A 26,698-nucleotide genomic window follows, 5' to 3' on the forward strand; every position below is an offset into this window, starting at 1 on the left:
ATTAATGAGCTAGTTAACATTCTTCGGACTCTGGTACGTAGGTGTATTTCACACTTAGAGCACGTGCACGATTCAACTCGAACTAGCTACATTTGGAGTGCTCCTTAGCCCTCCAAATGTAGCTCAAGAACAGTGTTGTTGTCAAGATCCCAGACATTTGATTTGTGGCCCTCCGGGGTTGCAAGGGTTAACCTGGGGCCAGCTTGGCTCGGGGGTGGGACGGGCGGTCCGGGGACTGGGCGGTGGGAGCAGTTAACCCCCGCCCTGCGAAGTCGCCGGGAGTTGTAGTCGGAGCCCCGGGAGTCCGATGGGAGTTGTAGGCCTCAGCCCCGGGGAGCACGCCGGGAGTTGTAGTCCGCCTCCTCCAGCCGCCTGGTGTGCACGTCATGGCCGTCGGCACCGCGGTCTCGTCCTCTTCCGCTTGGCCCCAGAAAGTTTCGGTTCTGCCCGGCTGTGGACCCACGAGCGCGTAAGTGCCGCGGGAGACCGGCTGGACTCTGGGGGCACCTGGGTCACTCACGATCCCGGAGCCGAGAGCTTCGCTCGGGGCTCCGCTTGTCACCTGTTGCCCTTACAGTCCCCGCCCATCCCAGGTCTCCCTCAGACCCTGCCCGAGCCCCCTTCCGTCCTTGCCCAGCGGGCCGGGAAGCACCTCGGGCTGGTGGAAGCCGGCCCAGGCACCCAGCCTGCCTCTGTTGGTCGGTTAGAAAGACAGACCCCAAACACCAGTTCCAAGACCCCGGACGGCCGAGGGGCCGCAAGGGAAAGAAGCCCACCGTGCGGCATCTCAGAACAAGCCTGGAAGCCTTAGCACAGGATGGGGCAGGCCCCAGAGTTCCTGCCTGCGTGGTCTTTAGGAAGTTTAGTTTCTGGCCCAGTTGGGCCGGGACAGCCCAGACCTTCACTTTGCAAGACTCCGCTGGTGCTCGGATCTCTCCCCTCTTCCCAGGAGGGGAAACTTCTTAATTCCCGGCCCATCCTTTGGCCAAGGCCTATTCACTATCCACTGCCCCTTGTGCCCATGCGCAGGGTCTCGAGATAGCCCTCAGAGGTCTTTTCCCGAAACACCTGTTGTCTCTGGTGTGGCGGCACTGCACTGGACTGGAGTCCGTGCTGTTGAAACCTGGCGGGGGTGGGGCGGGGAGCGGGGAGGATGGCGGAATTTTATTTTTTGTAAGAAAAGCACATGTGGTTGACGCGTTAACCGCGTGGCCCCATGTTAAAGCACATGTATTCTCTGATGTCCCTGTCACTCTTCACCGTTCCCATTGGGTGTCCTCTCCAGAAAAAAAATAGAACACTTGTTGAAACTGCCTGTGTTGGCCAGAGCCTCTCAGCCCCTCTGCTTGTCTTACCACAGCAGTTTCCTTTCCCAACAGAGAAATGGGTCAGGGGCTTTTGAGGGGGGCAGAGGATCCAGGGCTTAATCTGCTCACTGGTTCTCCTGCCCCTGCAGGCCTTGTGGTCTCTGGCAGCAAGCTTAATTCTCCTGCCATCTGCCTAATGCGGCTGGAGGGTGTTGGGGGCTGGTGTGGGGGAGGGGTGGGGAGCTGGCGCTATCATGTCAGGGTTTTCTGCTTTCAGTAGTTCCCACCTTCTGAAGTGGATGACTGTTGAGTGAGCTCCACTTGACCCTCCCTTCTGTGACAGCCACTGTTCTGAAAGCATTGAATGCCCCATACTAGTTGTGCACCGTAGTTATTATCACCCTGGAAATAAGAGCTAATTGTCACAGTGATGGATCTCAGCCTCCTTTGATTAATAGGATCTCTCCTAAAGGCTCTTGCTTTAGGAAATAAAGTTTATCTGTTTATGTTCAAAGTGACTATCTTTGTGTAGCACTTCATTTACTTTTTAAATTGTTTTTAATATTTTATTAGAAAAATAAACATAGAGAATCACTGAAAGGATTGTATGGTGAATATCCGTATGCTCGATTCTTAATATTTTACTTTGATTTTTTTTGTGCAGTTACTTTAGAGATTGTAACAGTCTCAGGCAGTGATCCTTTAGCTGTTGTTTGGATGACCTTTGCCCCTTGGGGCTGGGTTTGGAGTACCAGTATAATTTCAGGAGCCAAGTTTTTAACCTGGTCCTTTCTGAGGGGGATGGCCCCCATAGATGTTTGTGATGAGAGGAATCACCCATAACAGAGCAAGATCAGAGCAGCAGTAGCTTTGACCCATATTGGTCACCGAGGCTGTGGGCTGCTGACTCAAGAATACAAAGTAGGTACGCAAGAAATGGCAGCCCCCTCACCCCCACCCACCCTGCTTCCCTTTAGGGGAAATGTTTAGCTGATAGGTAACTTTTGTTTACTGAAGATTCCAAAGACACAGCTTTGGTGACTCAAGACTAGAATGTCTTTAAACATGAGGCAGAGGAAGTGTGTTGTCTAGCTGTGGTCTTATGGTGGAAATCACCGGTAGGCACCCAGAGTTAGGAGCCACGTTCACTGCAAGCGGCCCTAGGCAGCAGGTAAGGGTCATTAACTGGTGCCTGTGATTACAGAGGCAACTTGTGAGCACAGATGAGTCCATTATGATCAGGGCAACATCTGCTCACGTCGTGACTGCCATGTTCTTGTCTTAGTCAAAAGATAAACAGTATTTTGTTTGTGATCTCAATGCCAGTTTCAAGAAAATAAGAACTCTTTATTGGTATAAGAGCCTCTATCTGAGCAATTAAATAAATCAATAGGGTGGGAATTGGAATGTTTCTGTGGTTCTACCTATGGAACTACTGTTTACCTTCTTGCTGTTCGTTGATACATCACAAAAATGGCTGAAATATCTGTACTACCCCCATAATAAGAGCCATTGCTTTGGAGCAAATGGGCCCCATGTCTTTGAGAAGAGGAGGATGGCAGAAGCTGTGCTCAGTTGGACAAGAGCAGTTTTATCCCTTTTCTCACATTGGAGCCAGTCAGCCTGTTGGTTTTAGTAACCTCTAGTGGTCCTTCCTGTTCACTTGGGTCTCTGTGGCATTTGAAAGGCAACAAGGGCCTGTTTCTTATTAGGCCGGATGCCATTTGGAGGATGTGTACATCAGTGTGGTTCTGATGAAAGACTTAAGGAGAATCTGTGGTTTGGGTATAGTATTGTGGCCCTGTGGCTGGGACCCAAGGGCTGATCTGGCCAACTACCTCAGAAATCTAGAGTACTGTACCCTAGGCCAGTCCCAGGAACCCGAGTTAGGGGAAGTCCTTAGCATACAGAATAAAAGCTTGGACCAAAAGAGCATCCCAAGAAAACCATTAGCATGCAGGGGGCAAGGCCAAGAGAAGAATCCCTATGTGAAGTCCAGGATAGGGCTGGACAGCCGAATCAGAAACAGTGGTTTAAAATGGAGCTGGAAGGAATTTCCTGAAGTTGACTCTGCAGCCCCAGATGCTTTTTCCAGGGTATCTGTAGACTTGGTCAGGAGCAGGGAGGGGACACTTAGAAGACTTAGCCACTGAGAATGTCTGTTACGCTCCTTTCCCACCTCCTTCAAGGGTTGTGATTCTTAATTAATTCACATGAAGGAAGTTTACCTCTCAACATTGCATCTGAAAAAAGAAAGGTAGGAAGAGGTCAAATGACTTCCCCAGGACAGAGAGTGCCTAAAAATAGTTGAGTAAGCTAAATATACCTTAGATCTCACCCAACCACGGCATGATCTTTGTTGCATTATTTGTTGCATAATACATAATGGAAAGTTCACGTAACTAGTCTGATTCCAAAATCTAAATAGGGTCCAATTTGACAAAACTTGGCTACCACTGGTAAGAGAGAAGAAAATATCTTGCTCATTGCTCCAACTCCAGCTTCAGAGCCATCCTGGGTCCTGCTTGCCCCTCCCATCTGCGGCATGGCCCCACCCCCCTGCCTCTCTGCACGCAGGCTGGCACTGCTGTTGTCATGCTTCTCCCCAAGAAGTGCAACAGAATCTAGGCCCACCAGCACCTCCCCTCCCCAGGTTGTCTTGTTGATGGTGTCAGATGCACACTTTCAGGAATGGAGTAACAAGGGCCTTGGGAGGTGTGTTTGTGCTAGGGCTGCCATAACAAAATACCACAGAGACTGAGCGGCTTAAGCAACAGAAATGTACTTTCTCACAGTTCTGGAGGCTGGAAGTCCCAGATCAAGCCATTGGCAGGTTGGCTTCTCCTGAGGCCTCTCTGCTTGGCTCTCAGACAGCCACCTTCTTGCCGTGGCCTCACACGGCTTTTCCTCTGTGCTCCTGCATCCCTGGTATCTCTTGTGTGTGTCCAGAATTCCCCTTATAAACTCACCAGTCCAGTTGGATTTGGGCCCACTCTCATGGCCTCATTTAATCTTCATTACCTCTTCAAAGGCCCTGTCTTCAAACAGTCACATTCTGAGGTATGAGGGTTAGGGCTTCAGCATCGGAATGTGATGGGGTGGGGTGCACAATTCACCCCCTGACAGGAGGTTTGGGTTAGCAGGGTTGTTTGTGAGGGTGGCGGTGCTTTTCATTTTCAAGGATGGGGTGAAGGAGCCTGTGCGTAAGGCTTCCTCGGGAACCGAACTGTGGTTCACACTTCCTCCTGTCCACACCAAACCCAGAGAGACTGGAGCAGCTGGCCAGAGGAAGGTGTAGGGAGCATGAGCTGGGCAGGGCATGGCCCTGGCAGAGGGAGCAGAGCATCCAAACCCCGGAGGCAGGGCCCAGCCACAGAAGGGCATCTCAGGGAGGCTTGAACATAGGCAGAGGGGAGAAAGGGAAGGAGGAGGGACAAGAAGATGGGCCTATCCCTATCGAGGTCAGGCAGCCCATCTGTAAAGGGCCTCACAAGCTGGGTTAAGAGATTTGTACCCGTCTGACAGCAGTCACCTGAGCTCTCAGGACACCAGAGGTCCGTTTATAAAGAGAGGCTAGGTAGGCAGTTTGGAGTAGACACACTTCATCTGTCCCTGAATTATATTATTCTATTCACTCTGGGAATAATAGCTCACAATATTTTTACAATAATTACAACATAATGTTCACAATTTCTACATGGTGTTTTAAGTGCATTATTTTAGTCAACATACAAGTAATTTATGCTTAATAAAGGAAAATTGAAAAATCCGAGAAATAGAATTTTTTTAAAAAATGTGCTTGTGATGGCCGGGCTCAGTGGCTCGTGCCTGTAATCCCAGCACTTTGGGAGGCCGAGGCGGGTGGATCACGAGGTCAGGAGATCGAGACCATCCCAGCCAACATGGTGAAACCCCGTCTCTACTAAAATACATTAAAAAAAAAATTGCCAGTCGTGGTGGCGTGCACCTGTAGTCTCAGCTACTCAGGAGGCTGAGGCAGGGGAAATCACTTGAACCTGGGAGGGGGAGGTTGCAGTTGAGCCGAGATCACGCCACTGCACTCCAGCCTGGCAACAGAGCGAGACTCCATCTCAAAAAAAAAGTGCTCATGTTGCCACCATTGAAAGATTAGTAGTATTTGCATCTTGGTACATTTCTATGCCTCAAAGTTTAGTTTGGTTGGTGGAGCAAGGATCTATGTGTTTTGTTTTGTCTAATTCATTCATTCATTCAGCAGTAATTTATTGAGGGCTCTCCATGTGCCAGAACTGTGCTAGGGGAAATCGTGAACAGCAATGAAGTTTACACACAAGTGGAAAGAATAGAGATTCAACAAAGAATTACCATTGTGACAAATGGCCCCAGAAGCCACAGAAGCATAATGTGAGACTCTGCAGTGAGGGCTGAGAATCATGAGCGGAGTACAGTGTGGTACCTTGTATGTTCACTTGTTCTTATCAAAGCACTTACCAGGCCTCAAGTGCTCCTTCTTACTAGTTTTTATTGGGGTATATGTTATCTATTTCTCCTGCGAGCCTGAGTTCCTTAAAGGTCAGAGCTCCACCCACTGCCCCTTTTCACAGCTATAGCCCTGGCTCCTGGTTCAGGCTTGCCTCTTAATCGTGCTGCCAAAAAATACCTTTTACCTGGCTGGCAGTTTGTTAGCACACAGAAGTTGCCTGCTGCTTCCTCAAGGCCGGGTTTTGTGGCTATGTCATATTCTATCAGAGATTCAGTTCTTAGTTTATAACTAGCTGGATTGGCCCCCTTGACACTTCGGTCAGGAGAGGTCCCAGAGCATGTAATTTTGGAGATCTGTAGTTTTTCCCCACCTAGGTTGGGCCTGTATTCTTTGGAGCAGGAGTGGATGCACCAGTTGAGTTCTCAATTATTGATGCAGTTGTTCCAGAGATTGTCCAGATTCTCATGCCTGTCATTGTCACCTCTTGGATATTTTCTCAGCCCCACAGCCTCAAGTACAGAGGTGTGGCTCCTCCCTTGAGCAACTGCCCACCTCACTAAAAAAAAGATTTGGCTTCCCCAGATCCAAAAGCAACCCCTCAGAGCCCTCTAAGTCCTGCTCTCTGGGGTCCATGGACTGGAATAGGGGCTGTTTTGTATGTGTTCTGGGAGAGCAACCAAGGAAACTGCTATTGTTGGTGGAGGGGAGGGGACCAAGAGAAGGTTCAAGAAGCCATGGCAAAGCCTCAAGTTCTCATTCCCTTTAAGAAAGAGAGAAGATGACAAGCAAGAAGGAGTGTTTGGGAAAGATGACCCAGGCATGCAGTGGATTAACACTTTAATCATAGGTCCAAGGGGTTGGGTCACCTAATGAGTCTTTGTTCACATGTGCTGAAATGCCTGCCTCTGAGCTGGCCTCTGGCAAACTTTGGAGCACTCTCCTAGCCACCCTCTTGAAGCTCTGGGAAGGGCAGTCTGCCTGCCCACTGATTGTTCCAGCCCCTGGGCCAGCAGGACCTCCAGGCCTTCGAAGCTGCAGGTACCAGCCAAGTGCCTCCCTTTCTGTAGGTGGTAACTAGATAGATGCCGTTGGGTGTGCTGAACCAGGCCTAGGCAATGGACTCTTCCAGAAAGGCTTTTCTGCTTTTTTAACTGTCCTTGTCCTTAATATTCTTTCTTGGTCAGAGGAGACTTTACAACTGGTAGGTTCCTCCTTATTTGGGACTGGGGGAGGAATCCAACTGTAAGGTGTCCTCTCTGGGTCAGCCCTTAGCTATTGTGTTGGGAGCAAAATTTTGAAGGTGGAGAAAGGTTGACTTCCACGCCTCCAACCTCCTCCCCTGATGATTCTTCTTTCCTTGTGTGACTACTCAGATGCTGTCTGAGCCAGTTTCTGGGCAGTATTATGAGTATTAGTCACTTGCACCATAGCATAAATAAGTTTACATGAGTCAGTCAGCATCTTTGTATCTTAATTTGACTAAATTGCTGTTGCTATTGTTTAAGGCATTTAGGGCATCTGGGCAGGTATAGAAAAAACTTGGAGGTCAGAGAAGGTCCTTTACTTCTAAAATGATATCTAGGTCATGACTAGGAACTCATACAGTAGTACCAAGTGAAAAATAAGAATTTTAAAAAATGCATTGAGTCCCTTTTCCTCTTTATCAGAAAATTGGATGTTTTCAGACATTTTGGATAGGCTTAAACATAATTTTGAGTTGTTGGCAAGGAAATTCAATGCTTCCAAAGATTTTATAAAATGCATTTCTCTGATATTTGAAAGAGCCTGTCAGAGACAGCAACGAAGGTTTTTACATGTTGTGCAACAAGGACTGTGGGTTTATGAGGTGACTGGCACACTGGGGGCCCTGTGAGGTGTGTGAGTCCTGGAGTCCTTACGCCGGTGCTGAGGCAGCCATGGTAGTGTGTACAGAGCTTTGAGTGTCTCCTGAGTTAGGAGAGCCATTTGCTAATGGATTGTAGATGTCAGGATCAGGCTGGTTCATGCCAGGAGTCTGCGATTCCTTCAATGAAAGGGCAAGCTTATCTAGAGACACAAGGAAGTTGGCCACGTTTGGAGAGTGATCGTGCCCATTCTGTGCCTTTTGTTGGTTAGTAATGCCCTCAGACCGAGACGGTGGAGCAAGGAGGGCAAGATGCTGAGCTCCTGAAAATAGCATCCCCATGGTGACCATGTTCTCTATGGAAGCTCTGATTTGCTTCCTGAATCCCTGTGAGGTGATGACCCAGAGCCAGAGTGGGGAAGCCCACCTCACCCCACAGGCCTGGCAGGCAGTTTCTTAGGGCTCATTACGCTGGTGGTGACACAGGCTCTTTGAAAAATCAGCTTGTGTAATGAGTGGCTGGGAACAGCTCACCCCACGACCTGGGAACTTGACACCAGCCAAGAGCACACTCCCAAGGTCAGACAGAGAAGGTCTCCTGCCTTGAGTTGACACAAGGGCAGTGTCACCAAAGCACCAAGAAGTCTTAAAGGAGTGTGTTGCCATTTGTGTTCAGGCTTATGATGCCAAGATACTGGTTTGGGTTTGCAGACATTGTTTCCCTTGTGCCAGACTCCAGTTAGGGCTGGTTTCCAGAAAATCCAGCTGGTCGGTTCCTTCATTGTCCTGGCCACAGCCTGGATGAGCTACTCAGGATCTGTTGTTGCTATCACCTCCTTCCCGAGCTCCACCCTCTCCACAGACATGGTCAGAAGTGTACACACAGACCCAGTGGGCTGCATTTAAAGACTCACAGAGGATCACTCCAGTCGTCTTTCTCCAGGATTATTTCCCTCAGACACTGCAAACTCCTCTGTGTTGGCAGCAGCCAAATAAGAGGAATGCAGTTAGAGAAACAGCCTTTACTCTTGTGTGCCTCCGTCCCAGCATCCTTTTCTTCTTGGCTCTCTCCAGTGACTGCCTGTTCACTTTTTAGGCCTGGCCATCACAGAGTGTCTAGCACCTCTCCCTTCCCCAAGCCGAATTAAATTTTCCTTTCCTCAGATCCCATTGTATTTTTTTTTTATAAATTCATCCCAATGCTGCTTTTTTGTGAGATATAATTTATAGTTATATGAGTTATGACAAGTATATGTTTGTCAAATACATATAGTCATGTAACCATCACCGTGATCAAGGCACTAAACAGAATTGCCCCCCATATTTTCCTGTGCTCCTTTGTAGTCAGACCCTCCCTTCTCCCCTAGACCCTGGCAGCTACTGATGTGATTTCTCTCCTAATGATTTGCCTTTGCCAGAATAGCAGATAAATGGGATTGCACAGTTGTGGTGGTTTGAGAGGCTTCTTTGACTCAGCACAGGGCATTTCAGATTCCTCCATGTTGTTTTGTATGCCCATGGTTCATATCTTCTCAGTACTGAGTGCCCATGACTTTTTATCCATATCTCTACGTGAGCCTCTTCCACTGTATCTGGATATGTGGTATTTTTCCATCTGTCTCCTTGATGGGTAGCCAGGCTCTTCCAGGGCTGGGCTGTGTCTTGTGTGCCTCTGTATCCCTAGCCTGCATGTAGTAGACACTTGATGGAGTGTGCTGGGGCAGCTGTGTGTTGATAGTGGAGGTCCTTATCCTCTCTGGCTCTCTCTAGGGCCCCGGCTGGTCCCTGCTCAGGCCCTGTGTACAGCTGGTGACCTGGAGAGACACCCTGGGATGGGCAGGCAGGCTTCTCATAAAGCACTCCCAACTTCAGTTTGGTGTCCCTCATGGATGGGTGCCAACACTTGTTGGGAGGTTTGGGGGGTTCTCTGTGGCTCCCCTGAAGCTCTTCTCTCTGGGACTCATGAATTCCTGGGACTGTGGTACAGGCATGTGTCTGTTTGCTTCCTCCTAAGCCAGAGAAGCCCTCTTTGGGCCTTGTTTGCACTGAGTCACAGCTACATTGGCTAGTTAGTTAAAAATAGGCTCTAGTTATCTCCGCCCTGCGATAGGCCCTCTCCTCCAGCAGAGGCAGGAATCCTTATGTAAATATTTGGAGGAGCTTGTGGCTGGGGTGGTTTCCATGCCAGGATCTGCTTGCCTGGACTCCTGGAGCCATGAGGGCAAGGTGGCAGTGGGAGAGTGAGAGGTGGCATGTGTTAGAACACTCAGGGTGTTCACATTACTTGGGAGATGCTGGAGTTCATGGTAGTACCTCGAGCCGGTGGAAGTGGTTGGTCATTTGCTGTAGTGACAGTGGCTGAGTCTTAAAAAGTCAGTAGGACTTATTGGAAAAACCACCAGGTTTGAAATCAGACTGACCAGAGTTCAGTCTCTGTGATTCCTCGCCTTACTGGCCCGTGGCCTTAAACAAGTTACATGACTCCTCTGAGCATCATTTTCTCCTTTGTAAACAGGGATGATGTTATCTGCTCCACCAGGGTGATTGTGAGAATTAAAAGTGATCATGTGTGTAAAGCACGTAACAGAGCCCTGCACGCAATAGACCCTCATTTAGTGCTGGCTGCCGCCACAGCCAACTCTAGTCTTGCTATCTACTTTGCCAGCAAACATTACAACTTTGCACTGGATATCTAAGGGAAGAATGAGAGGTTCTGAAAGGACGTAGGATCTCCAGATGCATGTCCAGACCTCTCTCCAATGTGCTCACATCTCTTTAACTTCTGTTGGCCTTCAGCCCTACGGTTAAATCACTTCAACAGCTGCCCAAGTAGGGCTGATAACTCAGGACTCACCAGCTGGGAGAGGACTGTAACCAAACTTAAAAATAGAGACACATCCATTGCCTGGTACAGGGGCTGTGCAGGCCTCTGGAGAGAAGGCCAGGCAGCATCTGCACACCCAGGCTGAGTTGGACTCTGGGCAGCTGGAGGCTGCAAGCCTCCCGACGAAGGGGACCCTGCCAGGCAAGCCCGGCTTTCCTTGGTCCAGAAGTTCTGAGGGTATGTGTCCTCATCCTCTCCCCCAACTAGCACTGCCTGGCTAGAGACTGACCATTCTTCAGAGAAAGAAAGGTGGAGAGGGTGTGGGGCCGGGTGTGGGGGAGATGGGGATCCTTAGGCTTAGCAGAGCTGTCTGAAGCTGGGCTGTACTGATTCTGTGTAGCCTTTGGTATAAGGGGATGGAGAGAGCCACTGGGTGGCTTTTTAAAGGAAAGTAAGGCAGTCCTATCTAAGGTGAATGGAAAGCGAGCTCAAAAAGAATAGGCTGCAATATGATTGATCTAATTTCTTGTTTAACCCCAAACCAGGTCACTGTGTCTGAATATAAGTGTGTCAGAAACAAACCAGAGTGCCCACAGAACAAGGCCCACACAGAAAGGTCAAGCCCTCCTGTTGAGGGAATACACCCAGACAGGGCGACCTTTGCGCCCAGAGCAGAGTTCTCTAATATTGTCATTAAATTGTGTCTGTGTCTGCTTCCTCCATGGCCTCCCCTTCCTCTGTGCAGGTGCCACCATGGAGTCTGACCACTGCTGAGCAGACAGCCACCGAGGGCCGAAATTCTGAGCCTTCCTCTGGACCCAGGCAGGAGACACACGGACAAGAAAGGCAAACTCACCATGGCCTCCACCAGTGCAGAGAGCCAGCTCCAGAGAATCATCCGAGACTTGCAAGGTATGGTAGGTTGCTGGGCAGACTGAGTTTGGTTTTGAGGGACTTGTGGCAGGGCTTTTTGCTGTTGCCAGTTGAAATTCAACCCTTTCATTTTTGTTCACACAACGAGTAATTGGAGTCCTCAGGTCACATCATATTGAAATATTTGGGTCTCAAATATCCACCTTGTGTAAGGCTTGGAAAGCTTGCCTGGTTTCCTTTCAGAGGACTGTAAAGCCAGTTCGTAAACAAAATCATACACCCAGCTCCGGGACTGGGTCTGATTTCCATTAGTGCACATGTGTGTGTTTTGAAGCTGCCTGTTAAGTCTTTGGCTAAATCCCAAACTTCTGGGCTCTGATGAAGTTGGCTTCTTTGGAAAAGAATGTTCTTTCTCCCCCTGAGCAGGAAGGACCTGTCTTGTTTTGCTGCCCCACCGGGTCCTGGCTGGCGGATGGCCCATTGCCTGGGATGCATTGTAGGTCCAGGCCTGCTGCCTCCCAGACTTCCCTGAGCTCAGCATTGTCCACTGAGAGAGGCTATGACTTGTATCCCTTATCTCACTGGAGAAAAGCAAGGCATAGGAAGGCGCAGATAAAGCTTGATAGACTCAGGAGAAATGGACTATTTTCTTTTTGGCTGCAAATTCCAAGTTTCACTCTTTCAGATGCTGTCCCAGGGGTCAGAATTTTTATAAGTTTTCCATCCCCACTCATCACCAGTGCTGACCTTTAAGCTATTCAGAGCTCTAGGACACTTGATACTACACAGTCTGAAGCTGACCACTTCCTCCATGCCTGCAGAGTCTGCTGTGACACTTTCCTGACAGACTAAAGGCCCAGGCTCCTAACTGCTTGGACACCACAAGCAGTTATCTCCCATACCAGGAGCCATTGGCCTAGCACGGCCACAGTGCAGTTCTCATTCTGAAGTTCCAAAGTCAACAAGATAAAAAACACTTTCTCAGGCTTTTAATCTTGTGTCTACCATGCCTTGGGCCTCTGACAGCTAACAATTTCATGGCATTTCATTTGCACCAGGCACTCTCTATACCAACAGCCTGGCGCCAGTTTATGCTCCTAACCACTCTAGTCTACTTTCAGCTAAGACCTTAGATGCTTTTTTAAGTCTACACAGAGAGGCAGAGAAAGTGAAATGCCAGTCTCTGCAAATCTGAGTTTGCCACTGGCCTTAAGAGGTCTCTCCATAAAGTAGGCAGTCTTTGCTGTGTTTCAATATCTGGTTCTTGAGGATAACTTTGAGACCTGGAGGTCCTTATTGGGAGGGAAGAGGGTGAAATAGGGGACCCTCAGGTAGAGCTTCTGATCTAGACCATTGTCTATCCCATGTACCAGCTGAGTCTGGCCACCCCCAACATCCTGGGCTGATTTCAATGTCCTTTACATAGGCCACAGAGCACTTTGGTGGGAATTCTTGAAAGGTGCCACTTTCTCAGTACCCTCCACTTTCATCTGTTGGTAAATGTCTTAATAAGCATACAAATCTACAGCATCTACCATGAGAGTGGAGTGTCCTTAATTGAGGCATCTTTGTGTGGTACACAGCCTTCACTCCTCTGCAGGGCAGCCCACTTATCCTCTTGGTGACAGCAGTTTCAAAGACTTTGGAGTCAGGCAGGGTTGTGCTCAGCTTCTGGCTTCTCTTTCAACCCTGGAAAATGTTGGACAAGTCCCTTCACCTTTCCAATGCACAGTTGCTTCCTTCATGTGCCAGGTGTGTTTGATGATAACACCCACTTCTCAAGATTATTGAAAGAATCAAATAGTAATTCCTGCAAAGCTAATATTACTTAGAGTATCAGAGATTAGAGCTGAAATTTTCATATTTCGTGTCCAGAGTCTACTCCTTCAAAGTTTCAGGAGTTCCCAGATCAGGCTGCAAGTGTTTACCTGGCCTGAGGAGGCAGGAGGGTGGAGGAGGAAGGCTCTTTGTCTCTCCCAGGCCCCTGGCTCACTGGCTGTCAGTGCCAGCCATTGCAGACACTTCTAGCAAAGTACAGCTGGACAACAGTCACTTGTAAGAATCAGTCCCAAGACCCTGTCTCCACTATTTGCTAATCTTTGCCTGAGGGGTCAGTGTTGATTACATTTTCAGCCATCTTAGGCTTGGCTTCAGTCCTGGAAAGGTCTGCTTCAAACCATGGTTCTTGGGAGCAGGGGTTAGGAATTTAAGAATTGCCAGAGAAGCAGATAGTTTTGTCAAGCACATCCCAACCATCTCCTCTGGGGAAATGTTTTCCAGGATCTAAACCAAATCCAGTGTCTCAATAGTCCCTCTGTCCCACAGCAGAGGCAATAAGTGAGAGTCAAAGGTGGGTTTTCCTCTTTTCTACACAGGGAGGTGAATTCTCTTAGAAGTTAAGAGGTGGGCTCTGGAGTTAGCTCTTGAGAAAACCAGGATTCTTATTCCAGCTCTGCTGTTTGCCACCCATGATCTTTGGCCAAGTGCTCTGATTTCTCTTTACACTCCTCATCTGCAAAATGGGGATAATCATAGCAGACTTCATAGATTCTAAATTGTACTTTTTTTTGACATTTTAACAGCTTTGAAACTGGAATGTATCTTATAATTAATTGCATCTTAGATTCATCGAAATAAGGCAATCCCTGCCTCTCAATGCCATATTAAATGAGAGAAATACATGTAAAGGCCTAGCCCCTCAAGGACACTCAGTTAACAGAAGCAGGTGTGGTTGTCATTGTTGGAATTGTGATTATCACTACTATTATTTGCACATACTGGGTATTCTGATCCTGCGCTTACCTATAATGAGCAGTAGGATTATAGTGAAGAACCTGAAATACGGCTAGAATAAAGGTAAAGCTTTCTGGAAGTCAGTATTCGGGGACTGAATGATTCATCCACACAGCAAACATTTGTTGTCCAGCTACTATATGCAAATTACTAGCCCTGGGTGGTGGACAGACAAGGGTGAACAAGAAATGTGCCCAGTCAACAAGCATGGTAAAGTATCTGTGGGCTCTCAGGACATTTCAACACTCCCTGACTTGGAGTTACATCTCATGGATACTTACATACCCTTTTATGTTTCAGAGGTGCTTTGTATCACCGACCACTTGCTCCTCATGCTTCCTGGGTTATTCCTGCTTCTCTCTCTGAGTTTAGTCACTATCTGGTTACATGTTCCTATTTGTTGTCTTAAAGATGCTGTGACAGAACTAAGCAAAGAATTTCAGGAAGCAGGGGAACCCATCACGGATGACAGCACCAGCTTGCATAAATTTTCTTATAAACTTGAGTATCTCCTGCAAGTAAGTGACGCCTGTAATGTGTTGATTTTTGCACTGATATCTCTTTTCTCCCTCTTGGGTGACTCATCAGCATTCAAGATATGGTTCAGAAAGCCCAGGGAGCCAGTAGGCCCTCGTGGTTAGATTGAAGGTCAGAGCAGTCCCCAGTGCCAGCTCAATCCTCCAAGTGTGATCCTTTGGGGAATTGCAATGTTGCCCCTTAGGATGGCTTTGAGAATCAAGAACATCCTTTAGAGATTTAGGTCATTATAAGGTAGGTCAGAAGGTTACTGTATGGCAAGGATCTTAACTTTGGGACAGTTACATACCCCTTTGGGAGTTTAGTGAAAGCTATAGACTCTTCCCAAAAAGACATTCGTGTATGTATACACACAATCACGCATTTTTGCAGGCAGATTCTAAGAGTGTGTGGACCCTCTAAAGATTATCCATGGGCTTCTGTTTTAGAGCTTTGCTACTCAATGTGCAGTCCATAGACCAGCAGCATCAGCATCTTCTGGGAGCTTATTTGTAGTATATTCTTGGCTCCCACCCCCACCTACTGAATCAGAATCTTTGGGGTCAGCCTAGAATATTTTCTTTTAACATATTGATGGTATAACTCTTATCCCTGCTTAGCCCAAAAAGTACTGATGTAAAAAACACTGCAGATGTGGAAAAATGCATGCAACTAAAATAGTCAGGAAAGAAATGCTCTAAAAGTTATTTTAGGGTACTGGTATTAGGTGTTAAATTTTTTTCTATTTTTGTGTTTTGTTTTATCTAGATATCCTAATAACATATGCATATTTTGCTTCTGTAATCAGAAAAAAAATGCTATAAAATGTTACAGAAAGACATACCTGTATCATTGTGAACACCATTATTTTGCAACGTCACATCCCACCAAAGCACGTAGTATGCGGGCCCACTAGAGGAAACGCCCCTAACGTGCTGAAGGGCTTGCCTCTCTCATGACATTTCAGCTGGTTCTTTAACGTTGTAAAAATGTTTTTGAGCCTTTCTTTTTTTCAATTAAGCCCATTTTGGTTTTGGATTTGAAATGACTCAGAGCTGACATTTATTTAAATTTATCGTAAGTGTATTAAAACGATATTGAAACTGAAGTGTTGAGTAACTGGGATAAAAGGTCATTATCTTATTTCCCTAAGTTGAAGCATAGTTAACACTCTTCATATTGCCCTTAAGACTCTTTTTCTTTTTTTTTTTCCTTGGAGACAGAGTTTCATTCTTGTTGCCCAGGCTGTCGTGCAGTGGTGCAATCTTGGCTCACTGCTACCTCCGCCTCCCAGGTTCAAGTGATTCTCCTGCCTCAGCCTCTCCAGTAGCTGGGATCACAGGCGCCCGCCACCACACCCAGCTAATTTTTGTATTTTTAGTAGAGATGGGGTTTCACCATGTTGGCCAGGCTGGTCTTGAACCCCTGACCTCAGGTGATCCACCCACCTCAGCCTCCCAAAGTGCTGGATTACCAGCGTGAGCCACCGCACCTGGCCAAGACTCTTTTCTTGTATTTCTTTCTCATCCGTTAATAACACCTTTGGTGGTTTTCCACCCAGCTGTATGAACAGGGTATTAACACGCCTTGATTTGCCAATAAATAAAAATAATGCCAATAAAGGACCTCACCCAGTGCTGGCACCTAAGAAGCTATTGTTATTATTTATCATTTAAATGCTGGGATGAAGAGCAGTGGGTTTGGACCTCCTCTCCCTGTCCCTTTCCCTACCCAGTTTGATCAGAAAGAGAAGGCCACCCTCCTGGGCAACAAGAAGGACTACTGGGATTACTTCTGTGCCTGCCTGGCCAAGGTGAAAGGAGCCAACGATGGGATCCGATTTGTCAAGTCTATCTCGGAGGTAAGCTGAGCAAGCAGCCAACAACTTCGTGTTTTCCTTTTGCCTGCCTAAAGCAGCTCTTGCAGAGACCTTTGCTGCAGACAGCTAAATGAGGAAGTGGGAGTTTATGGGTGGTAAAGAAATCTAGTCCAGGTATACTCAATGCCCATTGTTGCAGTGGCTCAAGCTTGGGGAAGCCACTTCAGTGAGTGTTTACCAAGAGAAAGAATGCTGAGTCCTGAATGTACCTTAGGCCACAACCCACATGTTACTTAACAAGGTGGCCTGTTCACATACATTGTAAGTCTGCTAATGGCAGCCCTTGAGGTGTAAAGTGTAGGATGGCTCCATTTTTTTAAAAAACTAATTTTCTGAGATAAAATTCTTTAGAGTTTGCTATGCTGCTTTCCCTACACTTTGCCCAGGAAACTTAGATTTGAAATGAGAATGATGTGGGATCTCGAGACATTTCTTAAAATAGTGATGTGCCAACTTTCTACTTTCAATTCTGAGCCCCTCTAGAGCAAAATGCCATGGCTTTGCTCTTTTACAAAACTCCAGAACAACAAACACACACACATACTTCACATACACACTCACACTCTCCTCTCTGTTTGTTTTCCACCCTCAACCCCCAGAGAATCTTTCTTCTCTCTCGTCAGCCTATTCCATCCAGGAGTGCAGAACTTTGCATATCAGGGAGCAGGTAAACCCCTATATTTGAGACAGGAGGTTTGTACATTTCTTCTTTCTTTTCAGTAAGTGTGAAGTCACTTTAAAGTCAACACACCTGCTGCTTGGCTGGCTGCCCACAAATACCACAGCCTTAGGTATTCTGGGAAGGGCTCCTCACCAACCACGCCAGCTGGAGCTAAATGACTTTCTTCTTATAGAGAATGATGGTGTTAGATACGCTGACATCAATGGCTGGACATTTCCCACCATTTGCACCCCCTGACATCTGAGACGATGAGGAAGGATCCTGGCTCTAAAGGGCTGGTTCTGCGAGTTTCTTTAATGTCCATGTTAGTGTGGATGAGTCTTGTGAGGTCTGGTGGGATACTTGGGTCCATGAGATAGAGCAGTATTTTAATTTTAATGCATCATAAATGTGGAAGGGGTTCTCTTTGTCACTCTCCTGTCTTCATTCTTCAGCCACTGCATCAGAGCAACTAAAGCCTTTAACTTTATGACTTTGGTCAGCTGAAGTCTGGAAATAAATTTAGTTTGAATCCCCATTCCCCAGGATTATGAAATGCTTGCTAAAACACATCTACTTTTTGCCTAGTTTCTTCTTCTTTTCTCATAATGCAGACAGATCTTTAGACAGTCTGAAGCCATGGAAACTGACTTTCTAGAAGCAAAAAACATTCCTTGCTTGCATGAATGTTGATGTTTTAGTGGCTGGCATAGGCTCTGCTTCCCATAGGGTCCAGTTGTTTCATCTCGGTTGAAGACTGCTCTCTGGGGCATCATTGGTTGGAATGGCTTGGAACATCCCTAGGCTACGTGAGTTGCTGGATACTTGGTTAATTTTAATAATCAAGTAGCCATCTGGGTCTTTAACCGAGAGGGTAAGAGTTAATGGATAAGAAGCATTTATAGGTCCCCTCAGACCCCTTTGAGGTAGGAGGCAGCTATTTAGGCTAAAATAGGTGAAGGTTGTAAGAAACCATTTCTGGAGATTCAGTATGGGCTCAGCTTGGACTGTGTTTCACTGTGATGAGGGTGTAGCTCATCGTCGGGCTCATGGCACAATGACCTGGTTTAAAGCAGAATCAGCTCTCATGTACCCTGCAGATTTTCTGTCCTTTGCTGCCATTGTATTGCTTCTCGGGATAGTGTATGTGGGTTCTGATTAAAAGCTAAAAAAAATTAAGGAATTAGGTAATGAAAATGGATCCATAATCTCAAAACATAAAAAGGCCAGGCAGCATTTTGATTTGCAGTACAAGGGAACTATTGTTCCCTTCCCCCTAAAAATAAATACCTTTTAAAATAAATAGTTCTCTTTTTATATATATATATTAGTTCTTTTATATATCTATATAAAATTATATATAGATATATAAAAAAGGCCACCCTCCTGGGCAACAAGTTGAAGCTGAGGTAAGTTGAAGCAAGGTAAGGTAACTTGCTTAGCTTACCTCTGAGATAGACTTGACAAATCGGATCCCATCATTGGCTCCTTTCACCTTGGCCAGGCAGTCCCTTTTCTACCCAGGAGGTGGCCTTCCTTCCCTAAAAAAACTTTAAAAAAATTCTTTATATATATATTATATTATATAAATAAAAAATATATAATAATATAATTATAAATAATATATAATTATATTATATAAATATATAATTATAAAATATTATATATATAAAAATAATATATATATAGTTCTCTTTATATATATAATTATATATATATATATAAAATTCAGTTAATGGGCCTGATTAAAAGTATAGCCTCAAATGTTTGCCATTAAAAAAGTTTTGATGTTCTAAAGGCTAGTATAATGGTAAGTTTGCCAAAAATAGGGACAAGTTCCTGTCTTTGGGAGCTTACAGACCTGGGCTGTGATGTGAGGGTCTTAATGAAATTCTGCAGGGTGTGTGTTTGTATAATTGACACGCTTCACTTCACAGTGCCTTGCTCACCTCTTTCCAACTGCCTGAATTTCCTGGTTATCACCACTAAACACTTTGTTCTCACCTCAGTCGTCAGCGGAAAACTGATTTAGACAGGATATACCATCAAGATTCTCCCCTTCGCATCTGCTGAGATCGTCTATCTGCAGACATGTCATGGTGGCTTTTATAAAGCCAATAAACCAGGCTGCTGTCTGCCTTCACTTCCAGGTGGCCTGGCTGTACCCAAAACACACATGGGGAAATGTCTTACAGCTTCTGTAGTTAAAGAGAGTTAACACCTTTTTGTTTTTTAAAACTACTTCATATGGTATCATTTCCTTGAGTCAGCAGTAAGAAGAAATATAGCTCTGAGCTAAAAGGTGCTATACACCAGGATGTTTACCCCACTGAATCAGGAAATATGTGGTACAGCCTCAAGCACTGGCATTTAATGCCAGTATTTCCTGACTCAATATAGTGTCGGAATTAAAATCTGAATAGTATGAGGTATAGGAACCCTCTGGCAAACCACTGCTCCCCCTTCTCCCATCACATATACACACTGTAAATATTTCTGACCTTTGAAGGGGTGGGGAGGGTATTGGTCCCAGCTTACCCTACCCAGAGCCAGAGCCTGAGAGAGCAGGTACATGTGGTAGGTCAGGAGGTTTTGAATTCCTGCCTATTTTCTTGAGTTTCTGCGCTGACCTATCAGGAATATGAATCCTAATTTGCAAACTTGCCCAAGTGTCTTCTGTGGCTGTCCCTTTTGTTCCATCCGCCTTGGCCATTGTATGCTCCCAGCTGACAGAGCCCTGCTTTGCAGCCTCATGACAGTCTCTGGCCAACATATCCCATCTCCATCACAACAAGCTTTTGAGTGGTGAATTTAAGCCTCAAACAGTTACAGTCACATCTTCTCCTTCCTCTGAATTGGATTTCAAGTATAAGCTCTGTGAGGAGAGGTTTTCAAGACAGGCCTGCACCTGGGCCTTCCTATGCCATCCATGCCGAAGTTGTGAGACAGACCCATATCCATTTTATCCTTAGCCCGGTGTGACTGGGCTGCCTAGAGACACCCCTGGTCTCACCCCTAGGCTCCTTCTGATTCAATGTAGTGATTTGGCATATCTGATAAAGAACAGGAAATCCAACCAGGAAAGCGTTGGCAGACTTGTAGATTTTACCGATGGTTTCATGGAACACAGATGAGGCAGTTACACGGCCGCACTCACGCACCTCTGCCCTTGTCCCTCTCTTCCTCCTTCTGCACATGTTTTTGCCAAGCCCTTTAGGCCCTTCTCCTGCACCTGTTTCCCACACACCTTAAAAACAAACCAGCATTAGCTGAGCTGAGACCATCTCTTCCTCCTCAAGCTGACTTCTGATGTGAGAAGTCCTTCATTTACCTACTTCCAGGTTTTACTCTAATGTAAAACTGAGTTTTATTTGGTACCTATCTGACTCCAAACCCAGAGATTCTGATAGAGCAGAGGAGGGAAAGTGACATTCCAATAGAATCCGCAGATGTTTGGTAGCCTCTTGTTAATATATCTTCCATGATATGTTTGCTGGAGTCTGCAGATTATTCTCAGATGAAGGCCTGCAAGTAGTTCACCCACTTCAAGCCTTACTCTCTGCAGTGAGAGTATCAAATGTGTTGTGTCCTTTGAAGGACAACGTATAGGGTAAAATTGGGTGACATTTTTTGCCCTGTATCTGTGTTTCACAAGCCATCTATGAGACCAGGTCTATATTTGGAGTTAGGCTGACAGCTCTTTGGCTCTATATAATCTGCTTTTTCCAGCTCCGAACATCCTTGGGGAAAGGAAGAGCATTTATTCGCTACTCCTTGGTGCACCAGAGGTTGGCAGACACCTTACAGCAGTGCTTCATGAACACCAAAGTGACCAGGTAAATACAGGACAGGGCTGGGGTTTAGCACCATCCCATGCAGAAATGAACTAAAGTTCATTAATAATAATGACAACTGCAACAGTAGTGCTCATTTGTGTCCCCCATGACACTGCAGACTCCTTCCACATCTATCATTGTCTTCCACCCCTCCTCCTAAAGTCCTTGACACATGTGGGCAAGTAGCACTGAGTTTTTATAGGTCAGTGAGGCTCAGAGGGGCTTAATGCTTTTCTCCAGGCCTCACCCGTTGCTTCTTAACTCCCGATACCAGGCATTTTCCCCGGTGGATGGCATGTCCTTGCTGCCAGCACTACTGGACAGACAGGTTACAGCCTTGGCCTCTCAGCAGAATCACCTGTGGGGTTTTTAACACTACTGAGCCTGGGTCCTCACCTGGCATACTGAGTGAACACACTGGAGACTGTGGTGGGCAGCCAGGACTGGGAGCCACTGCAGAGCTCAGGTCAGGTGTGCAGTCAGCCTTTGTGCGGGTAGTGCCGAAGCCTCAAAAGGGAAGAGAGAAGGGAGGAGAGAGGCAGGGATTGAGTCTATAAAGGGGAGAATGGGTGTCAGCTTAGAAGCTGCAAATCAGGTACCAGTCAACTAAACCTCTTTGTGTTTTCCAGCATCTCTTGACTGGCCCCTTTCCTTTTGGAGTATTCAAAAGTTTTTGAATCTAAAAAAACTACAAAGGGAAAACCTTTTGTTTCCTTAAACCTTATGTCACCTTAAAGATTGATTTGCATAGAGATGTACTCGTATTTCTCATGCATGTGACAGGCCTTGTGAATTGATGTGAGCTGAAGAAGTTTGCATATTTGATTTGAAGGTTATTTTGTTTTAGATGTTTGGTGAAGATCGTCATCAACAGCTTGACTTAATCACAGTTCACAGACAATAATGTCCCACATTTTTGCCCATGCGGGAGTGCAGCACACTGTAACCTCAAGCTGCTGGGCTCAAGTGATCTTCTTACCTCAGCCTTCGAGTAGCTGGATAGGCATTTACCACTGTGTCTGGCTAATTTTTTACTTTTTATATAGACAGGGTCTCACTATGTTGCCCAGCCTGGCCTCAAATGCCTGGGCTCAAATGAACCCCCTGCTTAGGCCTCCCAAAGTGCTAGGATTACAGATGTGAGCCACTATGCCCAGCCATCTTTTTCATTTTGGGCGGGGGTTGGGGTAGGGGGTTAGGGTAGTCTTAACCTGTCACACAGGCTGGAGTGCAGTGGCACGATCATGGCTCACTGTGGCCTCTACCTCCTGGGTTCAAGCAATCCTCCTGCCTCAGCCTCTTGAGAAGCTGGGACTACAGGTACATGCCACCATGCTCAGCTTGGTTTGTTTGGTAGAGATGGGATCTTGCCATGTTGCCCACTCTGGCCTCGAACTCCTGGGTTCAAGCTATCCTCCTGCCTCAGCTTCCCAAAGTGTTGGGATTACAGGCATGAGCAACTGTGTTCTGATGCATCTTTTTAAAATTCTTGTTACTTTGCCTGAAATGAAACAACCACTACCTCAAAATGCAGATAACATTTATTTTATTTTTTCTGACCCTGTCTTATGGTGCTGAACCATTTCTGAATAGTTTGTTCCTTGGCTTTTAAATTGGTATCTGGACAGAAATTAGCAGTGAGTTTAGTGTCCCATATTGAGTTCTGAAAATGGAATAGAAAGTAATCTTTCAAAAAAGAAGTTTTCTTTCTCCTACAATTGCCCTTTCTTGGCAAATGATTGATGTTTAAGGTTCCCATATCCTTTTTGAGAAGTAGATATGATATACATAATAAATGAATAAGCATCCAGATCATTGCAGTAATTTCTTTGAAGAAGAGCAAGCTTATTTGAGAGTTATGTTCTTCTACCATGAAAATGAAATTTGTTTGTGTGCCTGTGTCTTTTAATTTAGTAACCTGAGTTGGAATTCGATGAGGCAGAGCCACAGTGGGAGGACTGATTAAATTCACACTTTCTTTATCTTTATTACTCTTATAATTGTTTTTCTGCAGTGACTGGTACTATGCAAGAAGCCCCTTTCTGCAGCCAAAGCTGAGCTCGGACATTGTGGGCCAACTCTATGAGCTGACTGAGGTTCAGTTTGACCTGGCGTCGAGGGGCTATGACTTGGATGCTGCCTGGCCAACATTTGCCAGGTACTTTGAAGGATTGCTTGGTTTAAAAAACAGGAAAAGAGACATTTGAAGTTTTGAAGATTGCCACCAGTCTACTCAAAGCAATTTTGCTTGTTCAGTAAATTACACAAACCTGTTCAACTCTTATTCCAGCTCCTTTTACAGACTTTGTTGAATCATGACTAACAATAACATCTGAAGGCTCCAACCTTAAACCAACTTAACTGGCCAGGACATGAGTCAGTGGAGATGTGTATTGCAAAAGCCAAGGCTTTAAAAATTTTTTTAAGGCACTTGTTGTTATGGGCACTGGGGGAGGAGTGGGCTTTTTCCTGTGCCTGTTCTTATGGAGTTATTACAGAAGGCTCTTAAGCAGTAGGAGAGGAAGTGAAAGCCACAGCTCGTCCACATAAGGGTTGCAGGAAAGGTTGCTGCATTTTTGTTTCTTCTTTTTTTCTTTACTGAGGCCATCAAGCCAGCCATATCTTACACCAGTGTGGCACTCACATACCACCAGAGTCCTTACATGAGCTCCAGGAAGGAGGTGTGAGGAACAGGCTCAGAGGATCAGGGGACTTGACAAAGTCACCCAGCTGGTGGGCAGCAGGCCTGAGACACCTGACTTGGGTTAAAATCAAATCCAGTGTTCTTTGTTTTGTTTTGCTTTGCTTTCTGTTTATAAGGCTTTTAAAATTTAACATTCATATTTTTTGTTAGGAAATACTTCACATATGGAGAAAAGTGGTGAATATGATAGTCACATGCGAACCACTAGGATTTAATTTTGCCATATTCAGATGTCCTTTTTTTATTTTTATTTTTTGTAGGGACGGAGTCTTGCCATCTTTCCCAGGCTGGTTTGAACTCCTGGGCTCAAGCAATCCTCCTATCTTGGCCTTCCAAACTGCTGGGATTACAGGTGTGAGCCACCACGCCTGGCCCAGATATTCTTTTTAAAACTTTTTTATTTTGAAATAATTTCAGAATTACAGAAAAGTTGCAAAAATAGTACAAAGTATTCATCTATCCTTCACCTTGATTCCCTAGTTATCGATATTTTACTATAATTGTTCATCATTTTTTCTATTTACATGTTGATTTATTTCCTAAGCCTTTTGAGAGTACATTACAGACTTGATCCTCTTTTCTCTTAAGTACTTAATTATGTATTTTCTAAAATCAAGGACATCCTGTTATATAACTCAGTACAGTTATTAAAATCAGAAAATTAGCATTGATACAATACTGGTATCTAATCTACAGATCTCATTTAAATTTTACAAATTATCTCAATAATGTCTCTCATAATCTAAGATCCAATCCCAGATCACATATTAATTGTTAATTCATTAATTGCTATGCCTCTCTAGTCCACTTTAATTTTGAATAGTTTTTCAGTCTTTGTCTTTCATAACATTGATATTTTTGAAAAATACAGGCCAGTTATTTTGTAAGATGTTCCTTAATTTGAGTTTGTCTGATGTTTCCTCATTATTGGATTTAGGTTAAGTGTTTTTGGCAGGAATACCTTAACTGTTGTGTCCTTGTCAGCACACTGTATCTGGAGGCACACAGTGTTGATTCGTTTCATTACTAATGAGGTTAACCCTGGTCATTTGGGTAAGGCAGTGCTTGCCAAGTTTCTTCAAAAGTTACTATTTCTTCCTTTGTAATGAGTATATATCTTATGGGAAGACATGTTGAAATTACATTATTATCCTTTTTTCTCTTAAATCTGTCCTGTATTAGTTTTAATACCATTTGATCATTCTTGCCTGAAGCAGTTATTACCATCATCATTACCAGAGTGATTTTCTAACTCCATTATTTCTTTTACATTATTAGTTGGCATTCTATTGTAAGGAAGATCTTTTCTTTTTCCCCATTTATTCATTCATAGCAGTATTGACTCATGGATTCTTATTTTATTCAATAGGTTTCATTCTGTCACTGTCATTATTTATTTTGAAGCTTAAATTATCCCATTTATCCAATTACCCCAGTGGGGAGCCCCCTTCAAGCTGGCTCTTGTTGGGAGGTTTGGTTACGTCTGATACGTTTTTTAAGAAATAAAATATTATAGATCAGCTAAAGCCCCACCCCATTGCCATCCTTTCTCCTTTGTTCCCCTTTCAGAAGTAATCATGTAATCAATGCATTTCATTCCCAGATGTTATGCTTTCATTATTACTTGTGTATTTGTAAATATTTTATATATGTGTATATATATAGTTTTATTTTGTAAATGTTTTAAAATTTTACACATGTCAAATCATGTGATAGCTATCCTTTGCAACCTGCTTTTTTCATTCTGCCTTGTTTTTAAATTTTGTATCTGTTTATACATGGAGTTCTGTAAGTGTAGAGTTGGGTTGGTAAACCACAGCCCAGAGGGCTGTGTGGAACACAGCTTTGCCCATTTATTCACCTGTTGTCCATGGCTGCTTTTATGCTAACAGTGCCAGTTGAGGGACAGAGACCATATAGCCCACAAGACCAAACTATTTACTATCTGGCCCTTTTCAAAAAAAAAAAAAAAAAAAAGAATGCCAACCCATGGTGTAGAGAATTCTGTTGGGTGAATAAGCCACAGTGTATCTCATTCCCTAGCAGTGTAGAGTTTGTTTGGTTTCCCTTTTTCCAGTTACAGTGCTGCCAAGAGCATCCCCACTGTCTCCTTATGTACATGTGTGACTGTCTTCAGGGAAGATACTATGAAGGGCAGTTGCTGGGTTTTGGAGACTAAGTTTGAACACGCAATAATTTTAGATTTAGGAGATGATTCTGATGAAGTAAAAATATGTTTAGTTTCCAGTGTTCCTGCTAAACGAGAGTTATCACACAAGCCTTTGTATTTCTAAAGCAATGCCATCCAATGGAACTTTCTGCATGAGGGAAATGTTCTGTATCTGCACTGACCGGCCTGGTTGTGTGACCTAGAAGCAGGCCTCCCAGCCACACTGTTGCTGTGTCATACGAGCGGGCAGCTGAGCCCCCAAGCACAGTGTGACTCTTATTTACCAAACTGACTGCTGCTTGTTCCTCACTGGCAGACAAACTGAGGCAGGCACCAAAAGCTTGAGGAAAATTTAAACCAAATATTGGGAAATACATGTTCACTTAACTGTTTTTTGGCAGTGGGAGGAAAGCCATGATGGTAAAACTCTAGCCATGGAATTCATCTGTTACAGACCAGTGTAGCTGTGCTCTTTGGTGGAATCTGTTGGGTTTGACTTCCTTACATTCTACCTGGGAAGGCAGCCTCCACCACCACCTGGTTGCCTAGTGACCAGCAAGACCACTATGTGTGTAGGTTTCCTGCTCTGAATACAGGTATGTCTGTTTTGTTGCCCCACAGGAGGACGCTGGCCACTGGCTCTTCTGCTTACCTGTGGAAACCCCCTAGCCGCAGCTCCAGCATGAGCAGTTTGGTGAGCAGCTATCTGCAGGTAAGGCCAGGAAGGCTGGGAATTATCTTACTGTAGCTTCTACCAGGGTATGTCCTTGCCCCTAGCAACTCAAGGGTGATGTTCTCAGATACCCGTTGTTCCAGCCAGAGCAATAGAA

The 26,698-nt window shown here is 45.3% G+C and overlaps 1 protein-coding gene across 1 annotated transcript in view; it reads left to right on the forward strand.

Annotated features, from left to right (window-relative positions):
- The first annotated feature begins 368 nt into the window (after positions 1 to 368).
- The window catches only part of FYCO1 (FYVE and coiled-coil domain autophagy adaptor 1), a 75,183-nt gene continuing 48,853 nt past the window's right edge, over positions 369 to 26,698 (forward strand). Inside the window, exons 1-7 of the mRNA XM_032161810.2 lie at positions 369 to 469; positions 11,182 to 11,348; positions 14,514 to 14,620; positions 16,354 to 16,479; positions 20,888 to 20,994; positions 23,009 to 23,152; positions 26,490 to 26,580. Of these exons, the coding sequence (XP_032017701.1) occupies positions 11,294 to 11,348; positions 14,514 to 14,620; positions 16,354 to 16,479; positions 20,888 to 20,994; positions 23,009 to 23,152; positions 26,490 to 26,580 (630 nt within the window). The 5' untranslated portion in view covers positions 369 to 469; positions 11,182 to 11,293. The remainder of the gene's footprint in view (positions 470 to 11,181; positions 11,349 to 14,513; positions 14,621 to 16,353; positions 16,480 to 20,887; positions 20,995 to 23,008; positions 23,153 to 26,489; positions 26,581 to 26,698) is intronic.

The sequence above is a fragment of the Hylobates moloch genome, unplaced genomic scaffold (genome assembly GCF_009828535.3).
Source record: "Hylobates moloch isolate HMO894 unplaced genomic scaffold, HMol_V3 SCAFFOLD_8, whole genome shotgun sequence".
Taxonomy (NCBI): Eukaryota; Metazoa; Chordata; class Mammalia; order Primates; family Hylobatidae; genus Hylobates; species Hylobates moloch.